Here is a 22,170-nt window from a genome sequence, read left to right on the forward strand (position 1 = left end):
GAAGAAAAAGAGAAAGGACCTGTTCAACATGAATGCTCTCTAGGTACACTATGTTGGGTTTGACAACAAAATAAGATCACATGGAGAGGATGGGCGCAACGGCATCTAAAGAAGCAATGATGATGCCAATCTCACAAATGCTCGCTGTGAGCAGGAGGGCCCAGGTGGGCTCCCCATTGGCTTTACCATGTCCAAAGACCTGCAGGGATAACAAATGGGCTTTGGTAAACCACATCTTATTACCATCTTGCAGAAGAAACATTGCTAGAGTAGGATAGAAGTGTCACACTAAGCTGATATTTATCGTGAGGACTAATTTCTCTTAGTGGGCTGAAAGCTGGTCTTAGTGAACTCACTCGAAGAAATGGAATGATACCGTCTCTTGAGATAGCCTGCAGAAGGCGTGGCGCTCCGGTAAGACTCTGGAGCCCAGCTCCACAGGTGGAGAAAAATGACCCAAAAACAATGACCCACGGAGATGGCCATGCCAGAGTCCCGATCACCAGGTTACCGTTCACCCCTTCACCAAACCTGCAAGGTGAAGACGAATAAGAAACCTTTAATGAAATAAATAAGACTGTACTTACACTTTAGAGGACTACTAGGTTTAGTTATTTGTCTCGAAAGTGGGACTTACTTGTCCCTGAGGACCACACCCTCTATACAAGCACCAAAGAGCACCACACAGGACATATCTGAGTAAAAAGTCTCCTAAGGAATATATCATTGGAAATGTCAAGAAAACGATGACAAACAAATGCTTGGCTCGTTGGAATCCATTCAGATTGTGTTTTATAGACTACGGTTGCTCTGTGAAGGATACACACAGCAGATGTGGTTGTGATGGCTGCAATGGTGCCAATGGGGATGGATTTCTGAGCATCACGTAGGTCTCCAGAGCGGTTGGAACCCGCCATGATACCTGTGAAAGGAGACGGGTTAAACAGCCTGCCTGGATGTGGACTTTAAATTACTCACGAAAATAGGGCTCTTCAGCTTTCAGGTAAAATTTCAGCATCATCCTCAAATTTACTATGTCTGTTACAAGTTAATTCCGAGCTTCTCTTGAATATATTATGTCCAACCTTTTAATGTTTTAATAGTTTATGCACAACTTTGTCTTCTCCAACAAGGGTCTGAAATGAAAAACAAAACATCTCTTTCTATGTGTCTTTCTGTGACTCTTCCAGTCTCACTGTACCTCTGTTGCAACCTGCTCATGACATTGTGTGACACTTTGTGACAAACGATCACTTCCCGTTTGAAACGTCGCAATGGGGAGAATCTGTTGACCAATTGCAAGGTGTCTCCTGATGCCAAAATATGAATGGCACGATGAATGGCACTGTTTAGTTACCAACATCAACTGGGCCATTCATGGACCAAACACATAGGGCCCTATTTTCATGTCCAGCACAAGTCTCGCCAGAGCAGAGCACGGTCTAACTGCGGGCAAAGATGGAGCTTTCTTTCTTTTTGTTGTTTTTGCAGACATGTGCAGTAAAAAATTAGTGTTGTGGACATGAACACAGAATCTGTCTGCTAGCACCTCAATCAAATTCACCAAAACTGCATTATACTACATGCACCACAACCCAAACCTGCTTTCACAGGTGCAAAATATCACCTAATTTGAGCCACCAACTTGTAACGTGCATCGAATACGTGTGTAAAAATAAAAAATAAAAAACGCCCGAGGTCCAACGGAGCACCTAGCACGGCACGGTGGGGTCTGCCAAAGTTCCAAACACACTAGGCGAGGCTTACACCTGCACAAAACCCAAGATACGCCAGATTTTACACCCGAGCTGCTGTCTACGAAAATAGAGCCTATGGTATACTGTACATTATGTACCCACAAATGCCTACAGTTTTCTTTTACATATGCTTTGTGTGTCAGTGTTAATCAGAACGCTCCAGCTCTTTAGTCTTTTTACTGTATTTATATAGATAATGGATACATCAGAATCAGAATCAGAATCAGAATCATCTTTATTGGCCAAGTATGTAGAACACACAAGGAATTTGTCTCCGGTATAACACGCTGCACTAGTATCATCGTAAACAACAAAATCATTGGTGCAAGAAGAGTGACTATGTCAGTGACTGTTTAAGGAGTTAATGGCTAGAGGGAAGAAGCTGTTTAAGTGTCTACTGGATTTGGTGCGCATGGATCTGTACTGTACTGTACTGTAGTGTATTTTCTGTATCCATGACTCCTGTTTTTGAGAGCTATGTTGCCCAATGTCAAAAACAGTCGTGTCTACCTCCAGCATGCCTCTTACCTGTGACAGATGGGAAGTATATTCCCACCAGCAAAGTGAAGAAGCTAGTTATGTCAGCGAGCACAAAGCGGTTAGTGCTGGAAGCAGAACTGTCCGGGTCGGCTTGGGATGCAAGTCCTCTCTTCTCTACAATCACTCCTTTTTCCAAATAATTGCCGAACAAGTTTTCTGGAAGAGGAATCCACCAAGCTGGTCATTTGCATTTTTTTTGTTTCATTTTTTGCTCAATTGAGTCAGGTAAGGACATTTGAGGCACCTATTACCTGCCAGGATTCCACTAGTGACTCCTGGAATGCCTTGTATCTCTGTGATGTTGTTGTCACGGAAGTAGTCATCGCAAGTGGCGTTGATGTAGTCAGAATCACAGAAAGAGCGCCACAGTTGGGTGGTGACTGTCTCGTTGTCGATTTCAATGACTTTTGCACAGACGTCATAGCCCTTGGAGACGAGGGTTCTATTTCCCAGGAGGCACACACTGCAGGCAAAGTCAAGGAGAATGAATAAATGTCACAGACTCGTGACACCTAAAATAAAATCCATCATCAGATCGATTCAACTGACGGGAAGACGGGTGGGTCAAAGGCGGTCTTGATGACTCCGACATAGACAGCCAGGATGGAGAGGATGACACAAGCGAGGAAGACCAGCGCCAGCTTGTTGACATATTTCACCCCGACAAACACCACCAGAGCCATGAAGCTGAGAACTATGGTGCCGTATACCCGCATATTATTTAGGAGGGCGGCCTCTGCTTCCAGCCCTTCCAAGCCCTCGATCTTGAAGATGGCTGCCTGAGGAACAATATAAATCTGACAGATGGGAAGATGGTTCAAGGCAAGAATGGGCAAGATGTGGAGGTTAATGGAGGAGAAAGGTAGAACAGAATACATCGGTTCATCTTCTCCTATGATACGCAATACATTATGATACAGTTCAATAAAGATATGGGAATACAACCCCAGCTATAGTAAGTAGTTGCCAGTTTAGAATATTTTGTCTGCTTTTGTAGTTTTTCCATGGTGACAATATATTAAAATATTTGGCCCAGATTGCAATATCATCAACATTACAAAATGCCAATATTTACTTGTCCTGGTGATATTCCATCTCCCAAAACATTTTTGTGAAACCTTTGCAGGTATCTCAAGTATAATTCAATTGAAACTTTAACAATGAAGATGCTCAACCATGACTGAACATGTATGACAATTAAGAATTTGCACTGTGTATCCAACTACTGGATATAAATAGGACACCTGAATGGAATGCAGCCACTGTTAATTCCAAACTCAAATTTGTGACAGTAGCCCCTATGCAGAAAAAAGGGAATCTCCTTTCACTACAGTCCTCTAGTGGAGGGGAAATTATAATTAAGGTCAGAGAAATGTCCATTGTTTGTTTACATTTACGAGTTTGCTAGCGAGTTCAAAGTTTATTTTTGAAATACACTGACATATTCCTGTTTCACTTTATCAGCAGAGGCACATGATCACATCGGACAGGATTTCTGTTTTTGTGCTGACTTCGCCACTAAAAATAAACAAATTGCAACTCTGAAGCAGTGCTGTCGTGGGTCATTTACACATGCACAACACAGTCAAACACCGCCGTTAAAATAAACGGTGTTGCATAACACACAATAAACAGGATAACTGCTGACTTACCAGGAGGATTTCAATACAACCAAGTATGTACATGGCACCAGCAAAGGTTGTGCCCAAGTAGAAACAAATCCCAACAGCGCCACCGAACTCAGGCCCAAGTGAGCGAGAGATCATGTAGTAGGAACCCCCAGCTTGGAGAGGAAACAGTCAGTCAGTCAGAGAGAAGTCAGTGTCAGCTCAGTATTGTTCAACACTTCCAGACATCCACTCACCCGGGACCACTCCGTTTGTGGCAATGGCACTCATGGAGATGGCCGTGAGCATAGTCTGACAAAAGAAAAACATAAAAGAAATACTGTACGTCTAACTAGTGAACCACAAAAAAGGGAGTACTGTACATGGAAGAAGAACAAATGAATTCATCGACCGTACTTGGTGAATTCTCCATCATGGGTTGTTGCCTTTAGGCTGGTTACAAACAATACCAAAACATTTGGCTAGTGAGGTTAAAACAAGAAGAAGAAGGAATCCTTTATCTTGTCTGGTTTTTAAAGAGTAATAGTACAGTGGTACCTTTTCTAAAACAAACAGTAATAAAATAATTAAGTACATTACGTAGAATTAAACCATTAGTCATCGACGCATTGTACAAGATTCTTAGCAAGCAAATTAATTGATTATTATGGTCATTTACAATTACAAATAACTGCAACCAATGAAAGCATTCAGTCGTTGCATTTAGAGTTGTTATGGAAATGAATATATTTGATCAAGTCTGTTTTGTTAAGCGCTTTGTTACAGCTGCCGCTGTTGTGAAAGCGCTATATAAATCAGCATGTATTGTATGTATTGTATTGTATTGTAAAAGTGAGATTCGTTTCATACTGCGCCACACATATTCAATGGGAGACAGTTCTGAACTGCTGGCAGGCCAGTCTTGTACCCACACTTCAATGATGGTTGTGAGTTTTGTTGCTTTCATGATAACATTTCCACAGATGGTCTGAATATTTTGACCTTATATGATGAACCCCCTAAATTCCTTGCGATTGTACGTTGGACTATTTGCTCATGCCTTTGTTCACAAAGTGGTTAACATTGCCCTAGCTGTGCTTGTGAATAACTGAGGGTACTCCCTTTTAACCCAATCATTATATTCACCACTTTCAAATTAGGCTATTTACCCATGGAATGCACCAAACTGTTTTTTTATGCTGAACTTTCCCAGTCCTATTTGATATTGAATTATTAAATTAATCGATTTTTTTTCCTGCGTGATTTTCTCTGCTTGGGAAATTGCAATTCACCAACTACACAGTATCTGTCGTCTAGCCTACTCTGTTCATTTATAGAATAAGAATACTGCATGCTGACTGGTAACTCATAACAGAAAATATGTGACTTGAATTTGCTCTCGTAATTCCTAGTAAATCCATTTGTAACCACAGCAGACATTGTGGGAGACATTCTTTTCTGACGGTTTCATTGGGTTGCCGGGATTTGAGTGAAATTTCAGGAAATGCTCAGCTATATTGCCATAATACCCAATGAGCCACAGTGGTGACCTGATTCAGTAAACACACAGTCATCCTTCTGACTGCTTGTGGGCATACTGAAGTGGGCAAGAATCTTTGAATTGCTTGCCAGTTTACACGGCTGCCACCAGTATTAGGCTGGGTTTTTGTTGGAATACATACTGTACAATACTTGTCAAAAGCCAAGAATACATTGTGCAGCTAGTATATACAAGTCTTGAAAAAATGTAGAGCCCAAAAACAACCCCCCCCCCCAAAAAAACTTTTCTTTTTGGTATCTTAACCATTTTTTCTTTTCTGCAAATAATTGCTTTAAATAGTCACCTAAAACATCATCTCGTACAGACTACTTGGTACTGCTATAAATTCAAAAAGATCTTCAAAGTTAACATGTATTAACAACATTGCATCAAGCAGTGTTTCCCAAGCTGTATTGAGACAAGACACATGTTTTACATTTGAAAAATCTTGCAGCAAACCACCAAACAAAAATGTGACAAAGTGTATATACAAGTGTGTGTGTGTATGTGTGTGTGTACATGTGTTTATATATATATACACACACACATATATACACACACACACACATTATATATATATTATATATATATATATATATATATAAACAAAGCTATTATTTTATTGGATGAATAGCAATAGGTGGATACACAAGATAAGTGTGACTTGTTCTGCCTTTGATCGTAAGTCACTGGCATTGTTGATAAATAAACAAAAAGCATTCTTTCAGCTCAATAAATAATACATTTTTAACAAATACAGTGAAGTTGGCTGATTTTGGCACAGTGGTTAGGAATGAGTGGGTTAACCTGGCCTAACCCTAACCAAAGCCCTCACCCTAACCCATATGCACGTCTACTCACTGTGGAACAACACATGAAGACAATAATGAAGGACCCAAGGACGCCTCCAATCCCGACCATCCAGGTCATACGCAAGAAGAGGATCACACCAAAAATATTCTGAATACATGGCAAGTAAACACCCATCAGTGTTCCCAGTTGTGGAGCCTGACAAACACAAAATGGGAACAATGTAAAAAGTAAATATTTAATAATGATAAAATATCAAAGATTTTCTTGACTTCCAATTTTGGAATTTGAGATTTGTCTTTCATGTAATGTTGTTCCCATTCACTTCCCTACCTTGATGGGTTTTTTAGATGGACGTGTACCCTCCTCATTGTTCTCAGCCTCCTCATGCTCTTTGCTCCCTGTTGGCAGGTTGGAGTAGTTGGCAAGGCTGCTGAGCAAAGAGGACACCATCGGACTGGTATCCATCTCCTCCTGCAAGCGTATATGCACACACAGACACGCACACGCAGACACACACACACGCATTGCTATCATTTTATGTTCTCAGAGTACTCATTGAGGAGGAAAAAGAATTCACACTGACCTCAAACAGGGCCATGTTCTTGCCATCATACTGCTGGCTCTTCTCCAAATCACTAGAGGCACAGCTGTTGATGAAAGGACTGCTCTCCTTGGGGTTTCCATCACCTGACGCACCAATCAAGTTCCAAAAATGTGTTTAAATGTAGGAATTTTAATCATTTTTGTCTGTCAGTGTACAACTTTGCTCAAGTTGTGGGGTTAGAAGCCTGTCATCTGGTGCAAAGGTCGAGTGACATAAAGTGACTCGTCGGCTGCGAAAGAAGGAGTCTGGCTGGCTTAGAGTCTGGCACTCCTCGCAGTACTCAAGTTGATTTTATTTGCCACTGGTTGACCTAATTATAATTATATCATATATGAGTGTGGAAATCTGACTGGATGTTATTGTACAGAATAATCTAGGTTATTTTTTGTGCTATTTTTTTTTCCGCATTGACGCAACTTTTTCCAACGTCTTTATTTATTTATTGATTTATTCATTCATTCATTCATCTTCCTAACCGCTTGATCCTCACTAGGGTCGCGGGGGGTGCTGGAGCCGATCCCAGCTGTCTCCGGGCAGTAGGCGGGGGACACCCTGAATCGGTCGCCAGCCAATCGCAGGGCACACATAGACGAACAACCATCCACGCTCACACTCACACCTAGGGACAATTCAGAGTGTCCAATCAGCCTGCCATGCATATTTTTGGAATGTGGGAGGAAACCGGAGCACCCGGAGAAAACCCACGCAGGCCCGGGGAGAACATGCAAACTCCACACAGGGAGGCCGGAGCTGGAATCGAACCCGGTACCTCTGCACTGTGAAGCCGACGTGCTAACCACTGGACTACCGGGCCGCCTTATTGATTTATTGATTGATTTAATTTATTTTTTAATCTCAAGTATCTCCTGAAGTGCCTTCTTCAAGTACCCACTGTGGTACTTGTACTGTAAGCCCTGAAAGTTGATCCTAAAAAATACCTGTTACAGATCTTATAAATAACATTCTCAACTCAACTAACAAAACTCAACTGTACTTATAGAGCACTTTCAAACAGCCATCGATTTATACAAAGTGCTGTACATGGAGCAACTATCATATATACAACAATAAAGCAATAAATCAGTAACAAAGACGGTAGAAAGTACCAAACAGGAAAACTAGTCTGATTCATGCTGAGTCAAATGCCAAAGAATACAAGTGAGTTTTGAGGCGGGTTTTAAAGATGGGCAGCGAGGAGGCTTGTCGAATGTTCAGTGGGAGGTCATTCCAGAGAGAGGGACCAGCAACAGCAACGGAAAAGGCTCGACCCCCTCTGAGCCTCCGTTTAGTTCTTGGTACTTCTAATAATGTCTGGTCCAGGCAGACCTGAGGCGCCGAGCAGGTGTGTAGGGGTGGATGAGCTCAGAGACGTAAGGTGGTGCAAGGTCATTTCAAAATTTGAAAACAAATAATAGAATCTTGAAAATAACTCTAAAGTGTATAGGGAGCCAGTGAAGAGATGCCAGAGTAAGAGTTATGTGCTCCCTCTTACGAATACCAGTCATGATGCGAGCAGCAGCATTCTGGACCAGCTGCTTAATGGAGGATTGGCTGACTCCAAAGTAAAGTGCATTTCAGTAATCGAGCCGAGATGTGACGAAGGCATGAATTACTGTCTCAAGGTGCTCAAGAGAACGGAGAGGTTTGACTTTAGCCAGCTGCCTCAAATGAAAAAAGATGGACTTAAAAACAGCACCAAAACACTGTTAAATGATACTGCATCCTGAAACTTGAAATATGAGGCAGATTTGTACCCTCCATGTGACACGGTTATTACAAAATGGACAGTTTATTCCAGCTTTTAAAAGCTTAATAGTACGTAGGCTCAAGGGGATTATCCCACAACTGCTGGACGAAGGCTAACTTCAACTTGTGCATGTGAGCAAAATGCACCAATCAGCTGCATAAGTGAGCGAGTCAACTCGAGTTACATCAATTACATCAGTCCCACAATTACCTCCTCTATTCACCCTGCCTCCTGTAATTGAAGATTTGTATTAATACCATCCGAGGTCTCCTCTAAGCGGAGTTGACACAGATTTATGTGGCTTTCTGTCGTGGTCAATTATACCGAGAAAAAATTGATTATTATATACACTTATGGAAAGATTTTAATATTCTGTGTAGACTGTTACTTCGTCCAAAAGACATTCTCAGGTCTCTTGTCAAACCATATTTAACACACGCACGCACCCACACGCACACACACACACACACACACACACACACACACACACACACACACACACACACACACACACACACACACACACACACACTCACACACACCACATTATATTACACAAAACAAAACATTTGGCCCAAATCACTGATGGTGTAGGGCAGGGGTACCCAACGTCTGTCTAAAACTAAGCACAAGAGTATGTCTTTCGGCAGTGATTAATGCAAAGTTCTCCCAGTTTGAAACACACTTCTGAAATGACACGTTTGATCAAATTATCTGAGGTTTCAAATCGCCCCAGGCACCAAACTGGTGATCCCTGGTGTAGGCGAATATTGGTCTGACTGATTTAACTGACTGGCTACTTGGACATGGTGTCTGCATTTCACCCTCAGCTGGGATCAGTTTCAGCCCTGAAGAGCTCCATTTACAAATTTGGCCTTAGCTGCTGACAGCATCGTGAAAAACGGATGAATGGAAAACATTTGGTGCACGAATTTGCCCTCTGGCTATCACTTCATTGATCCAAACATAAATGTAACATTACCAGTAATTCAGGGCGGCCCGGTAGTCCAGTGGTTAGCACGTCGGCTTCACAGTGCAGAGGTACCGGGTTCGATTCCAGCTCCGGCCTCCCTGTGTGGAGTTTGCATGTTCCCCCCGGGCCTGCGTGGGTTTTCTCCGGGTGCTCCGGTTTCCTCCCACATTCCAAAAACATGCGTGGCAGGCTGATTGAACACTCTAAATTGTCCCTAGGTGTGAGTGTGAGTGCGAATGGTTGTTTGTTTCTGTGTGCCCTGCGATTGGCTGGCAACCGATTCAGGGTGTCCCCCGCCTACTGCCCGGAGACGGCTGGGATGGGCTCCAGCACCCCCCGCGACCCTAGTGAGGATCAAGCGGTACGGAAGATGAATGAATGAATGAATACCAGTAATTCAAACTATTTCAATACAGGTACATTAAAATTTGCGGGGTTGGGCATTCCAAGGCCATCACTAAGAGATGCCTGTTTTGCTGACGACAAACAAATGTAAAACTTTTTGAGGTTTTAGGAGTTAAAACAGTGGCAGGCAGCCACCAGCCTGCCTCTAGTGTGCTTAACAGTTCAATAGATTAGCTAACTGACAATAGACGGACTGGTGGACCAGTGAGATTTACTGACGGAAGCGATGATGGAAATTCGGTTCAAGTAACACAATGGACTGAACGACTGACAATTAGTTTGATTTAGCATGAAATAATGACGCACTGACAATGACAGATGGGTGTCCAAGCCGCTGACGAAAGACAAATGACGGACCAGCAAAAGTTTGTAAATTGCTCACCCCTGGCATTTTGTCTGTCATAATATCAGCTGTCAAGTTGCGACCAACATCCCCAGTCCAGATAAATGAATGAATGAAGTCATAAAGAAACAACATAATGGAGCCATATACGGTATTTTGGACATTAAGATCAATCCAAACATGGTATCATTTTGCTGTTTTAGAAAACCTTATCCCATCATCTTCTCAGCCTGTACCCAATGTGATCTTGTCATTCATGATAACACACATCAACAAATTTTTGAAGCTCTTGGACCGCAACTATTGCATTTGCCTGAAAAATTAAACAAAGAATCGCCAGCAACTATCCATCCATCCATTATCTACTCCATTTATCCAGTGACAGAGCTGGAGTTATCGCAGAGGACTTCAAGCAAAAGGTGCGCTGCACCCGAAAGTGGCTGCCAGTCAATCCCAGGACACATATTGACAGCTTGCCCTTCACTGAGTAAGAACTGAACTCATGCTCAAGTCATGTGAGTCTACCATTACAGCATCAGTGACATTCAACAGCTAACGCAAATCCTTCCAAGTTTTCTGAGCATCGTTAGTGAAAACTCCATCCACAGGGTGTTGAGAAATTATTCACAAACAATTCATTTCCTACATTCATTTCAACAAGCAGGTGCTGAGGTTTTTCAATAGAGACAATATTATTTTGCAACGGAAACCACTGATATGCCAGATTCTAATTTGAATCCAATACACACTAAACCGTATTTCCAACTATCTCGTCTAAGAGAACTGGGTGTTGTTGTAGCTCAGTCGAAGGATTAAATGAAATCTCTGTCACTGCTCATTGCTCTCCTTCTGGATCGCAGACAAACATTCTCATCTGGGTGATCCCAATGACTTGTGAATGACTTAGTAATTACCGGTAATATGAGCAAGAGGAAGCTGTGACTGCAAATGTATTTCCAAAGTGTGTTTACAATACTTCCATTTGAGTGACACATACTGGCTCAGAAACACAAATGACAACAGAGTAGTGAACATGATTTCTGACTGACAATGACAAGTCAAGTCAAGTCAACAGTATTTATAGAGCACTTTCAAACAGCCATCGCTGCATACAAAGTGCTGTACATGGAGCGATTTAACATGCACAATAAACAGTAAGACAAATCGGTAATAAAGGCGGTAGAAAGCACCAGACAGTAAAATCAAGAACAAATATAAGTCATGCTGAATCGAACGCCAAAGAATACAAGTGAGTTTTGAGGAGGGCTTTGAAGATGGGCAGCGAGGAGGCTTGCTGAATGTTCAGTGGTGGGGGGTCATTCCAGAGAGATGGACCAGCAACAGAAAAGGCTCGATCCCCTGTGAGCCTCAGATTAGTTCTTGGTACTTCTAACAAAGACTGGTCCACAGACCTGAGGTGCCGGGCAGGTGTGTAGGGGCGGATGAGCTCAGAGAGGTAAGGTGGCGCGAGATTATTCAGAGATTTGAAAACAAAGAGGAGGATCTTGAAAATAACTCTAAAATGAATGGGGAGCCAGTGAAGGGATGCCAGAGTAGGAGTTATATGGTCCCTCTTACGAGTACCAGTCAAGAGACAAGACAAGGTAAACACTGTGAATTTTTACTCTTTTACGGCCATGGCCCATATCCACATACAGCCTTAATTTGAAGCAAATCTACAGGAAATGTTCAAATAAATCCATTTGATTGTTTCAATAAAATAAAATTGATGTTTTATAGTCCTCTATTATGTTAATGATACAGCTCAGATGGGAAAAAATGTCTGTGAACAAGAGGCTAGGGCAGCATCACTAAGCAGATGGACTGTCAAGCAAAAAAAGCAGTAGAACCATTTAATCTTGTGAGAAATCTCAAAATATTCAGCATTTCTCTATTTCAGTGAGCATTGCTTTGTCTTGGTGAAGGTCTGGTAGAGTCCTTCCCAGTAGTCCACTAAATACTGACGGTTACCTGCCAATCACTTGAACAGGAAAATCAAACCAACAAACCACACTCACATTCGCACCTGAGCACAATTGAAAACCTTAACTTAACCTAATATGAATGTTTTTGGCATGTGGGAAGCAAATGCACATGAGTAACCGGAGACAATGAAAACTTCCAATTCCCGTTACAGGGAAACTGGAGCAAAGATTCAAACCCAGAACCTCAGAACTGTAAAAGAAATGTGTTAAGTACATATCCATCATGATGCGCATTTTAATCCATAATCCCGAAAATGAATTGGATTTGTATAAATGAGGAGAATATGTCAAGACCACTGTAATCCAATTTTGACATTCTGACCTATACTCACTGTGTATAGATTAAAATCACGATGTGACGCACTCTGCATTTAAGTGGACTCATTGAAGAGGCACTAAAACACATTATGAGGATTACTGACCATCACTGACAGGATTTATCCTTTCCACGCTCCCTGATGAAACACCACCTTGGCTGTCCTTCACATTCCTGAGGTACAACGTTGAGGGCGAAATACCAGGATGGAAGGGAAAAAAAAGCTCTTATACATTTGTCATCTTGATACATTTTTGCCCAAAGAAACCTCTCACTCTCTCGCCCTCTATCTATATCAATGTGGTGCAAACTTAATATTTATGAAAAATTACGTTGACATAATTTGCCATTTGATGGTGCCTTGAGATATGAGTTTGACTCAATCCTTGACCACGCTTGAAACTAAAAACAAAACAAAACAAAAAAACAATCAAAACAACTTACACCATATTTCCCCCGTTTAGCCTCAGGAAAAAAAAGTCTGTTATGTGTTTTCTTGGAAATAGCACCATATGATATTGCACTTTATAATAACAGACATACACAAACTTTTACATGGAGACGGTCACAACGACTTAGTAAGCAGCAGTAATCTTAGTCATTTATCGCCGCGAGTAAAGAAAATATGCCTTTGAGTATTATTACATTTTCTGTCTACATGTGTTAGTCCACTGTTAAGGAATTATTCCGCTAGAAGTAGTAGTAGAACATTGAGGAATTTCGCTTTACCATGAGAACTATTGAAACTAATCCCTATCCTGTACGTCTGCTGTAGCACTTAAAACAAAAAGGGTAGTGTTATGCTTTCTTCCTTTTTCTCCTTCACCAATTAACAGCCCCCGAGGGTTTTATTGCCTCCACCACCTCGTGATTAGTCCCTGAAGGGTGTCATGTGCCCTCGAAGAGGGACCCTAATCACAAGGTTTGTGGCCAGCAGATATGGTCGGTACTTTGTCATCATGTCAAAGATCGAACTATGCTTGACCTTCTTTGTCTCTGCTTTTTACATAAGGGGAAGGACTGCCCGCCCCTCATTTACATATTATGCCTATATATACGTAGGACTGTAGTTGTTCGGGGCTTCCGAAAGAAATCTGAAACTCTCAGAAGCCCAAATCGATTTGTGTTGTGCTGTGATAAACTGAAAAACTACGACGTGGTGGTGGGTCTTTATTCCGCCTTACAGAGGTATAAAAGGACTTGTGTCCAAGGAGAGGAAGAAACAAACGAAAAGCTGACTCTCCCCAACATCCACACATAGGGTTCAAATCCATTTCTTAAACGTTATCACACACACAGTTGCTACCTGTACAGTATTTGTTATCCTTTAGCATTGTTAGTTAGCATGAAGCAAAATTGACTTTCCTCATGCAAATTTATGTTGGTGTATCAAATACATAACATGTAATTCTCCCTGTTGTATGTTTTGTTTGACAGTAAACGTGAACTGTGATTGTGACGAAGAGCTTGAAACCTCTTTTTTTGAAGACATTGTTCATCAAAGTGCTTGTTGTGAAGTGATATGAGTGGCCAAGCAATGGCTCATATCTTGTGTAAGTAAGGTTCATTTGTATCTCAAGGCAACACTGTAAATGCATTTGAATTACAACAACAAACAAGGGAACCGTAATGTTTTATTAAATTAGGTGTTCTTGATTATATATATATAAAACCTTGGAGCCGTCCATCACCAAGCCACATTCAGTGACCATTTCAGATGAATTTTTCTCATTCATAAACAATATTTCACAAAAAGGGAAGTCAACATTGTCTTAACAATAATATGTAGCCCTGCGAGTCTAAACACGGCATTCTGATTAATATTGCATTGGTGGGATATGAGTTGAGAAGTAAAATCCATCCTTTTTTAGCCATCTTATGCCAATTTATGTCGACTGAAAATGTTGCTCAGGGCTCAGGTAGCGAGAAATCAAAGCTCACCTGTTTTCTGAAGCTATTTAACTCATATTTCACAAACGCAATATTAGTCAGAATGCCGTGTTTAGACACATGGAGGCGCATAGAACATATGACTGGAAGGACATTTTTTGGGTTGCCTTTAACGTATGGGCAATCAGGGAAATGGTCTCCTTTTCACGTGCCAGCGGATAGGCTTATGACATCTGGTAAGTGGATTAGATCATCGCAGCTGCCTGTGTATGTTTCAAGTTCAGGCAGGAGCAGCTTATATTTAAACAACCTTCAAAGGAAAAAAAACCCTCAGCATTTTTGGACATAGACTGACAGTTTTCCCTAAATTCTTAGAGGGACCAACGCTTTTCCCTTCTCGGGCCAATCACAGTTGAATCCAGGGGAACGATTCAAGACCATCAAGGTCACTCAAGCACTTCTGTGTAATCATTTTTGTCATCCAGCTCATAGGTGACGGAACACCCAACATTTGCTTTTTCTGTGTGTATGAAAATTTGTTCATCCTATACTGTACACTTGTCATGTGTCACGCAAGTAAGTTTCAATTGATCAAAACTTTGAACGTGTGACATGTCTGTGTATTTTTTGAGATTTTCAATTCATTTTTCATTTGTAGTATCTGTGCTTCACTTGCATAACACGGTCACAAAGCCTCGCCAATGACCCTACATTAATCACACATTGTGCCATTTTATGCTGTTATATAAACACTGACAAATATTTGTCATGCAAATGATCTTTGCTCCCCTCCACAAGCTGCTCCAGATGATTTGGAGTACTTTGAACCTCTTGAAAAATCACTAATCCACTTAATGTAAAAATGTTAATCAACTGCAGGACTATTAGGGAAATAACATGCTCCAACAAATGTTTCACTGAGGTTGGTTTTGTTCAGATCTGTGCTTTTGTTGAAGGGTGGGTTTTGCAGTGGCGATGTTCAGTTTGGGACTTCTTTTTCTTTTGTGTTAACATTCAGATTTTTTTATTGGTTCACCTGCCTTGGCCTCCACCATACTGTTTTGAATCCCGCCACTTTGTTAACATTGAAGATATTACGATGTACTTTGCTGCATTGAAAAGTCATACTTGAGCATAAAACATTTTCATTGTTGCTCTTTAGGTTTGAAAAATATGAGCACGTACAATCTTGAACGCTTGATTCAAGTGCATCCAGATCGATGACTCATCCATGACAATGGCTTTTATCAATACAAAAGAATTTCAACTTAGTTCGACCTTGATGCATTAATGAATTATGTTGTGAATCATCTCCAGTGGCCAATACACAACCATTGAATGACACTTATAAATAAAAGAAAGAAAGAAAGAAAGAAAGAAAGAAAGAAAGAAAGAAAGAAAGAAAGAAAGAAAGAAAGAAAGAAAGAAAGAAAGAAAGAAAGAAAGAAAGAAAGAAAGGAAAAGAACCTTCGGCAGGAAAATTGACCACTACTTGTACTGATCAGAAGACTGCAGAACAATCCCCAAATAGGAAGTAATGTGATGTAAAAAAAAATGAGGTCAAGATAAATCATTTAAAAACCTGTCCCACCATTAATATAGACTTTGACATTCCAACTCAGTTGAATTAAAATTAAGAGACGGGACGTTAAAATCTCTGTGCACACCTGCAATGTCCAGATTGAACAATCAAATGCTAAATGGACGTTAGCGCACACCTGGCACCATTTCAAGTGCGTTTGATTAACCCCAAATGAATTACAGTTGTTCTAGGGGCTTTTCCTGACCTTTTTTTTACCATGTAGTAAGAAGCCTGAATGTTCCTGCACACAATGATTGCGATGGGAAACTCGATCTGGTGGTGACAAGGAGCACGCATTGGAGCTATTTTTCCTCGGTTGGAAGTGGGAGTGGAGGGAATGATGAAGAGTTCCAAATAGCTGTCAGTGTAAGCACTAAAACGTTCAGGCATCATCAAGACAGCAATTGTTTTGATTTACCCTTTATCAGTGATGTGTTCCTCGAGCCGGTCCTTGGCCTCGAGGACCGGCTCGAGGACCAAAGGCCGGTCCTCGGTCCTCGGCCTTGGCCTCGGAGTCAAGTCCTTGGTCCTTGGCCTTGGCCTCGGGTTGCCGGTCCTTGGACACAACACTGCCCTTTATGGTGTAAAACATTTTGAAACGATTCATATTTGTCTTTTCTTCTTCTTCTTCTTCCAAATCACACAAAACAGTTATTTGAACAAGGTTTACAGACTTTGGATATTCACTGTACCACAAGTATCTTGTTACGAGCATTCAAATTGATAAATTGGAATGTTGATTTGTATAACTGGTGGGTGTATGCTTTGGTCAATGTGGTATTGCATTGCAATGCAATTAAAGGGAAAGACACAATCACAAGAACTTGAACGTTGGACAGTACATTGGTGAGCCACCGTTGATTCGGCGATGCCAAATTGCTCACTTAACCTTGCAGTCATTATTCACCAGTGAACACAAGGTCTCTCGTGGGACCTACCGAGACTTGTTATCTTGCCTGCTTCTTTTACTCAAGAATGGATGCAAGAATCAAGTGTGATCTCTCCCTTCCGGGATTCATCATGCGTGACTCCTACGTAGCGATCACAATCCACTGCATGTCACTCCACCTGGTGTGATGGGCTTCCACTCATGACCAGGTCATTCGCCACTTGACAAAATCCAATGTGCACATTTATACTGCTTCAAGCAATTTACTCTTTCACCTCCTCAGATTTGAGTCTATCAGCTTCAGTTAACATGAGGGGAGTCCAAATGTCTTCCTGTGGGCCACATACATACAGAAACATACAAGCATGTAGGGACTTTGTTGGAATTTTGATTGACTAAATATGGGACAACCCGCTTCACCAAGACATTTCATTATGCTTATAAAGTATAGCTATTTTGAAAAACAACATCAACAACAACAAAAAACAACTGTGTCACAGCTGTCTGTTAAAGCTGATCAACAGGTTTTGGGGTGGTCATGTCAACACCACACAGGAAGGCCAGAGCCTAGATTTAAAATCACAACCTCAAAGCTGTGAGACATCTGTGATAACCACCCTGCCACACATTGTTTGATTCGGTGATTTAAAACTGAGCATGATGTTTGCTAAGACATTAAGTGCTAGAAACGCTTTGTTATTAAAGGCATGTCTTTGGCATCTGGCAAGACATTTTTACTGCTGAGATGAATGACACCATGATGTTTTTTTTCCCTTTGACGTGGATTTATTGAAAAGCTTAACCTCTGCTGGATTGAACTGACTCCGAAAATAACCAAGGAGGAAAATGTGCGGTTGCAAAGAAAACACATCCCCCTCTGAAAGTTTGCCACTCTGCACCGCTGTCTGTCGGTCTCCAGTCACACAGACAGCATCCTTTCTCCTTCAAACTTAGAACATGTGCGCACTCTCATCAGCCTCACACTCTCACCCCCCTCACTCACCCTGGTTGTTCGGGCTCCCCTCTCCTTCCTCGCAGTCCGTTGTCACGTTGTTAAGCATCCTCTCCCCTTTTCAAACTGTGAACTCGGCTGCGGGCACGACAATTTTATGGTGACGATCAGGTATCTATCCCCTTTTACTTGCTGTTCAGCAGGATGGTTGAGGGGCAGTGGGATCAACGTGGGGCGAGTTGGCCAGCTTGATGACACATACGCTCCCTCTCTCTGTTCCTGCGCACCACTTGCCCTCGAGTCAGTTTAAGCCCAAGCACTACATTCATGCATTCACAACTGGTATTATCCCTCTCCCTCCCGTCCTCTCTTTTGGCTCCCTCATGCACCATATTCCATGTCATCATCATGGGGACGGGACGCTTAGAGAGAGGTATCAGACGGAGATTAGACTTCTCGTTTGATGTTCTTTTCCAAGGGCAGAAAAGATTCCATTCATTTTTGCCATTACCTATGCGTCCTTTTCAATTGTTATTTTGACCCCACTGCATGTCTCCCTTTTCATATTTCTGTGCACGACCTTGAGCGATTGTCTGTCAGAAGGGCTGCAGGCAGTGCCTTTTGTGTGTATGAGTAGTGCACCAAAGAAGCTGGGAGTAATGGTGTTGGACTGGCCAAGCATGTCTCCAGACCTCAACCCGACAAAGCATCAGTGGGGAAAATTCATATAGAAGCTGGAGGAGCACAAGGTGTGGAAGAGGATTCTAGTGGAATGACGTGCCAGTGCGGTGAACTCCATGCCCAAGACGGTTAAAGACATTGTGGGGGGAAAAATGGTTTACAAAATTGTGTATTGCCACTTTGGTCCCAATTTGGATGTTTTACTGCGGGGATGTACAGTTTAGATATTTTTACGGTACAGTACATTAACACTTACAGTATACACGCTGTTTACTTTACATCGTAAGAAAATGTAATTTCTTCAGTATTGTCTCCCAAACAACAAAATATAAACCTATCATCTAATTCAGGAAAGTACAATTTAAATGCTGTAGTGGGGGCCACAACTTTTTACCAGTGCCACTGCGGGGCCACAAAGAAGCACGCACTTCCTAAGAAGATGGAGGAGAAAAATGCTCTTTGAAATAAAAAACTGGGTGGGTGGAGGTGGGGGTGGAGGGGGTCGTACAAGACAGAATGATGGCTTGTAGGGCTTTTTGTAAACCTTGTCTACAAATGTGTCTTCTCACCATTAATGTCAAAATACAAAAGACCGATTAGAGAAGCTCGATGGTGAAGTCCAGGTGTTTTTTGTTTGCTTTTTTTTTTTTTACTTCACATTTTTGTAATAGTGGTTCATTGATCATCAAAAGTGGCCCTTTAAGCCACAGGCCTCGTGATCAACATAGCACGGCCAAAACATAGTGCACATTAAATGGATGAAAGATGAAACCCTAAGCCTTTTCGCCATTAGCATTTGTGTGTTACATCACAGTAAACTGTGCAGCAATTTCTGCGTGGTGAGATGATCTCTTAGTTTTGGCAGTTGTCCATGTTGACATTATCCTCAATGACCTCCCACCTTGGTCCTTCCTGATGTTATCGACAATATTGCTCCTCTGTGACAACATGAACACACCAAACCGCACTAACACAAAGCTGATTTACGGGAAGAACTGCAGGGGGAACGGGTTAAAATTGGTCATTGGACAGGGTAAGAAACATAAATTGTATTAAAAAAAACATTTGAACGTTAATGCTTTAATTTCCACACTTTTATTAAAAAACATGACAGTTTTTCAAATTTACGAAATGCAAACATGAATAAATTATGATTCAGTTACAGTTTTGGCCCAAATCAACTGAGAAAGTAGGCAAAAAAGTCGATTATTGTTTTAGAGTAGAACCTCTGATCAAACACAAAGTCCCCTTTCATGGAGAAATACGCTAATATTTACAAAGTTCTACTGAGAAGCTGACAATCTGACCAAAAATAAAGGTATCTAAAGGATTCATCTGTGATCAAAAATAGTTATCGATTTATTTGATAACTGATGAGTCGTCCGTTCATCAATGAATCATTGTCCCTGTGATCTGTATCATTGGGAAAATTCATGGCAGACAGAGTCTTTGCCATGAGTTTCTTTGGCAGATGTCACCCACGAATGAGCATTAGCACCGCTGTCACTTACAGGACCGGAGTGGAACAACAAACGTCAACTTGCCACGATTGAAACATAACATCGTATTTGTAACTTTTCATCTCCTCTTTCACATACTTGGTTGTTTTTCACTTTGTTCCACCCACGCACAGATTTATTGAAGCCTTCCAGTTAGGTGCAATGTATCATTCTCATCCTGGGAGGAAGCAACTTGAATCTTGCAGCATTCCTTTGCAACTGTACAAACAATCCAGTCAAAATCTTTCATTCTCTCTCTCTTTCACTCCTGCTTATCTTAACAACTCGCCAGAGAAAGATTAATTTCCTGGAAAGACTTTATCACTGATGAACAAATGAAATGTTTTTGACACTTGAATCCAACAATTCATCCATGGGAAGACTTTGGGCTGTGTCTTTTAGCTTTCAGCTATCCATCTATCCATTTGCCGATCCGCTTCTCCTCACAAGGGTCGCGGGGCGTGCTGGAGCCTATCCCTGCTGTCTTCGGGCAGTAGGCGGGGCACACCCTGAATCGGTTGCCAGCCAATCGCAGGGCACACAGAGACGAACAACCATCCGCGCTCACACTCACACCGAGGGACAATTTTGAGTGTTGAATCAGCCTGCCGCGCATGTTTTTGGAATGTGGGAGGAAACCGGAGTCCCCAGAGAAAACCCACGCAGGCCCGGGGAGAACATGTAAACTCCACACAGGAATGCCGGAGCCGGGATCGAGCCCACAACCTGTGCACTGTGAAGTTGGCGCGCTACCCACCGGTCCACCGAGCCGCCGACGTTTCTTTTGTTTGGTTTCATTAATTTTGCGTCACCCGTAAGAACGTGGAGTGAAAAAACATCCAGCCATTGTCCGAACAGTTTCTCCCATGTCCCATTGGAATGTGGAAGGAAACCCACACAGCCACGGGGAAAATACGGGGAGAACACCGAAAGGCCAGTGCCTGGAATCGAAACATGGACCTGCGGACTGTGAGGCAGATGTGCTAACCGGCCATCCTCTGTGCTGCGTGAAAAAAAAAATATATATATATATATATTTTGTTATATTGCGCTCCAAAGCTGTTTGATAGGGGGAAAACATTTGGACAGGCACTGTACATTGACTATGCGTGCGGCCAAGCTCATGGTGTCCTCAGTATTTCAGCAAGAGTGAGTTATTGGCTCGGGCTTTGATTGGCAGAGAGCCCGAGATCCCCTGTTCATCTAGGCCAAGCCGCTTTAGCTCTTAACCAGCGCGCACCTCCCTTCATCTTGTCTGGTGCACATGTGGCCGAGGATGTTGCTGTTCATACGATCAATCCCACCTGTGCTGGTTGAAAAGGCATTTGCAACACGTGCAACGTGCACACATACAATTACATTAAGGAAGCTGCAAAAGCTCTTTGACTCACACAGATGCCGTGGCATAAAGACAATAAAAACACCACAGTGAAGTTTCTGATGCACTAATCCGGCAGATTAAGGCCATGGAGCATTGGACTAAAATCCACTTTTTCTTTTTCCTGATCAAACACACATACGAGAGCAGTATGTGATGATGATGAAGTTCCTCTGGCAGCTTGCAGACATTTAACCATAATTGTCACACCTGAAAAACATGTTGAATGAACAGCAACATTTATGCCACTTGAAAGTGCCTTTAGTTCTCACCGGAATCACTCAGTCATCATGAAATTGCAGCAGAATAATACAACTCTGCTTTTGGTGTGCTTTTGGCTCACGTATATTCTCTTTTCATTGGCATATTAAACATTTGGGGTAACTGACGCTTTCGGAAGCTTGTTCCATTAACCACCAGCATTTTGACTTATTTCAAGGGGGTTCAAATTATGAACTCTCATAGAGGAAATATTTACACTTAATGTGGCCCCCTCCAGCATTTCAGTTGCCCATCCCTGAATTAATGAATGAAAATTGCAATTTAATTCAGCTTGAATGCTGGAGTGGGCCATCATTTTTCATCAGTGCTACTGGGCGGCCCACGTAGGACCAGGCACTTCCTAACCAGATGTTATGTTAAATATGGACTCAATACGTGCATATGTGC

At 41.9% G+C, this 22,170-nt stretch overlaps 1 protein-coding gene across 3 annotated transcripts in view; it reads right to left on the minus strand.

Moving 5' to 3' along the window:
• Positions 1 to 18,388, minus strand: part of slc12a5b (solute carrier family 12 member 5b) — a 40,812-nt gene extending 22,424 nt beyond the window's left edge. The window contains exons 1-13 of one of the 3 annotated variants that reach the window (XM_052057518.1): positions 17,995 to 18,388; positions 6,841 to 6,944; positions 6,588 to 6,728; positions 6,306 to 6,452; positions 4,162 to 4,216; positions 3,950 to 4,080; positions 2,847 to 3,094; positions 2,549 to 2,760; positions 2,286 to 2,453; positions 824 to 922; positions 638 to 695; positions 357 to 531; positions 81 to 199 (exon numbers count right to left, since the gene is read on the minus strand). In XM_052057518.1, the coding sequence (XP_051913478.1) occupies positions 81 to 199; positions 357 to 531; positions 638 to 695; positions 824 to 922; positions 2,286 to 2,453; positions 2,549 to 2,760; positions 2,847 to 3,094; positions 3,950 to 4,080; positions 4,162 to 4,216; positions 6,306 to 6,452; positions 6,588 to 6,728; positions 6,841 to 6,944; positions 17,995 to 18,052 (1,715 nt within the window). In that variant the 5' untranslated portion in view covers positions 18,053 to 18,388. The other 2 variants (XM_052057517.1, XM_052057519.1) reach the window with 2 other exon arrangements.
• Positions 18,389 to 22,170: the final 3,782 nt, after the last annotated feature.

This window comes from Hippocampus zosterae, chromosome 2 (assembly GCF_025434085.1).
Source record: "Hippocampus zosterae strain Florida chromosome 2, ASM2543408v3, whole genome shotgun sequence".
NCBI classification, from domain to species: Eukaryota; Metazoa; Chordata; class Actinopteri; order Syngnathiformes; family Syngnathidae; genus Hippocampus; species Hippocampus zosterae.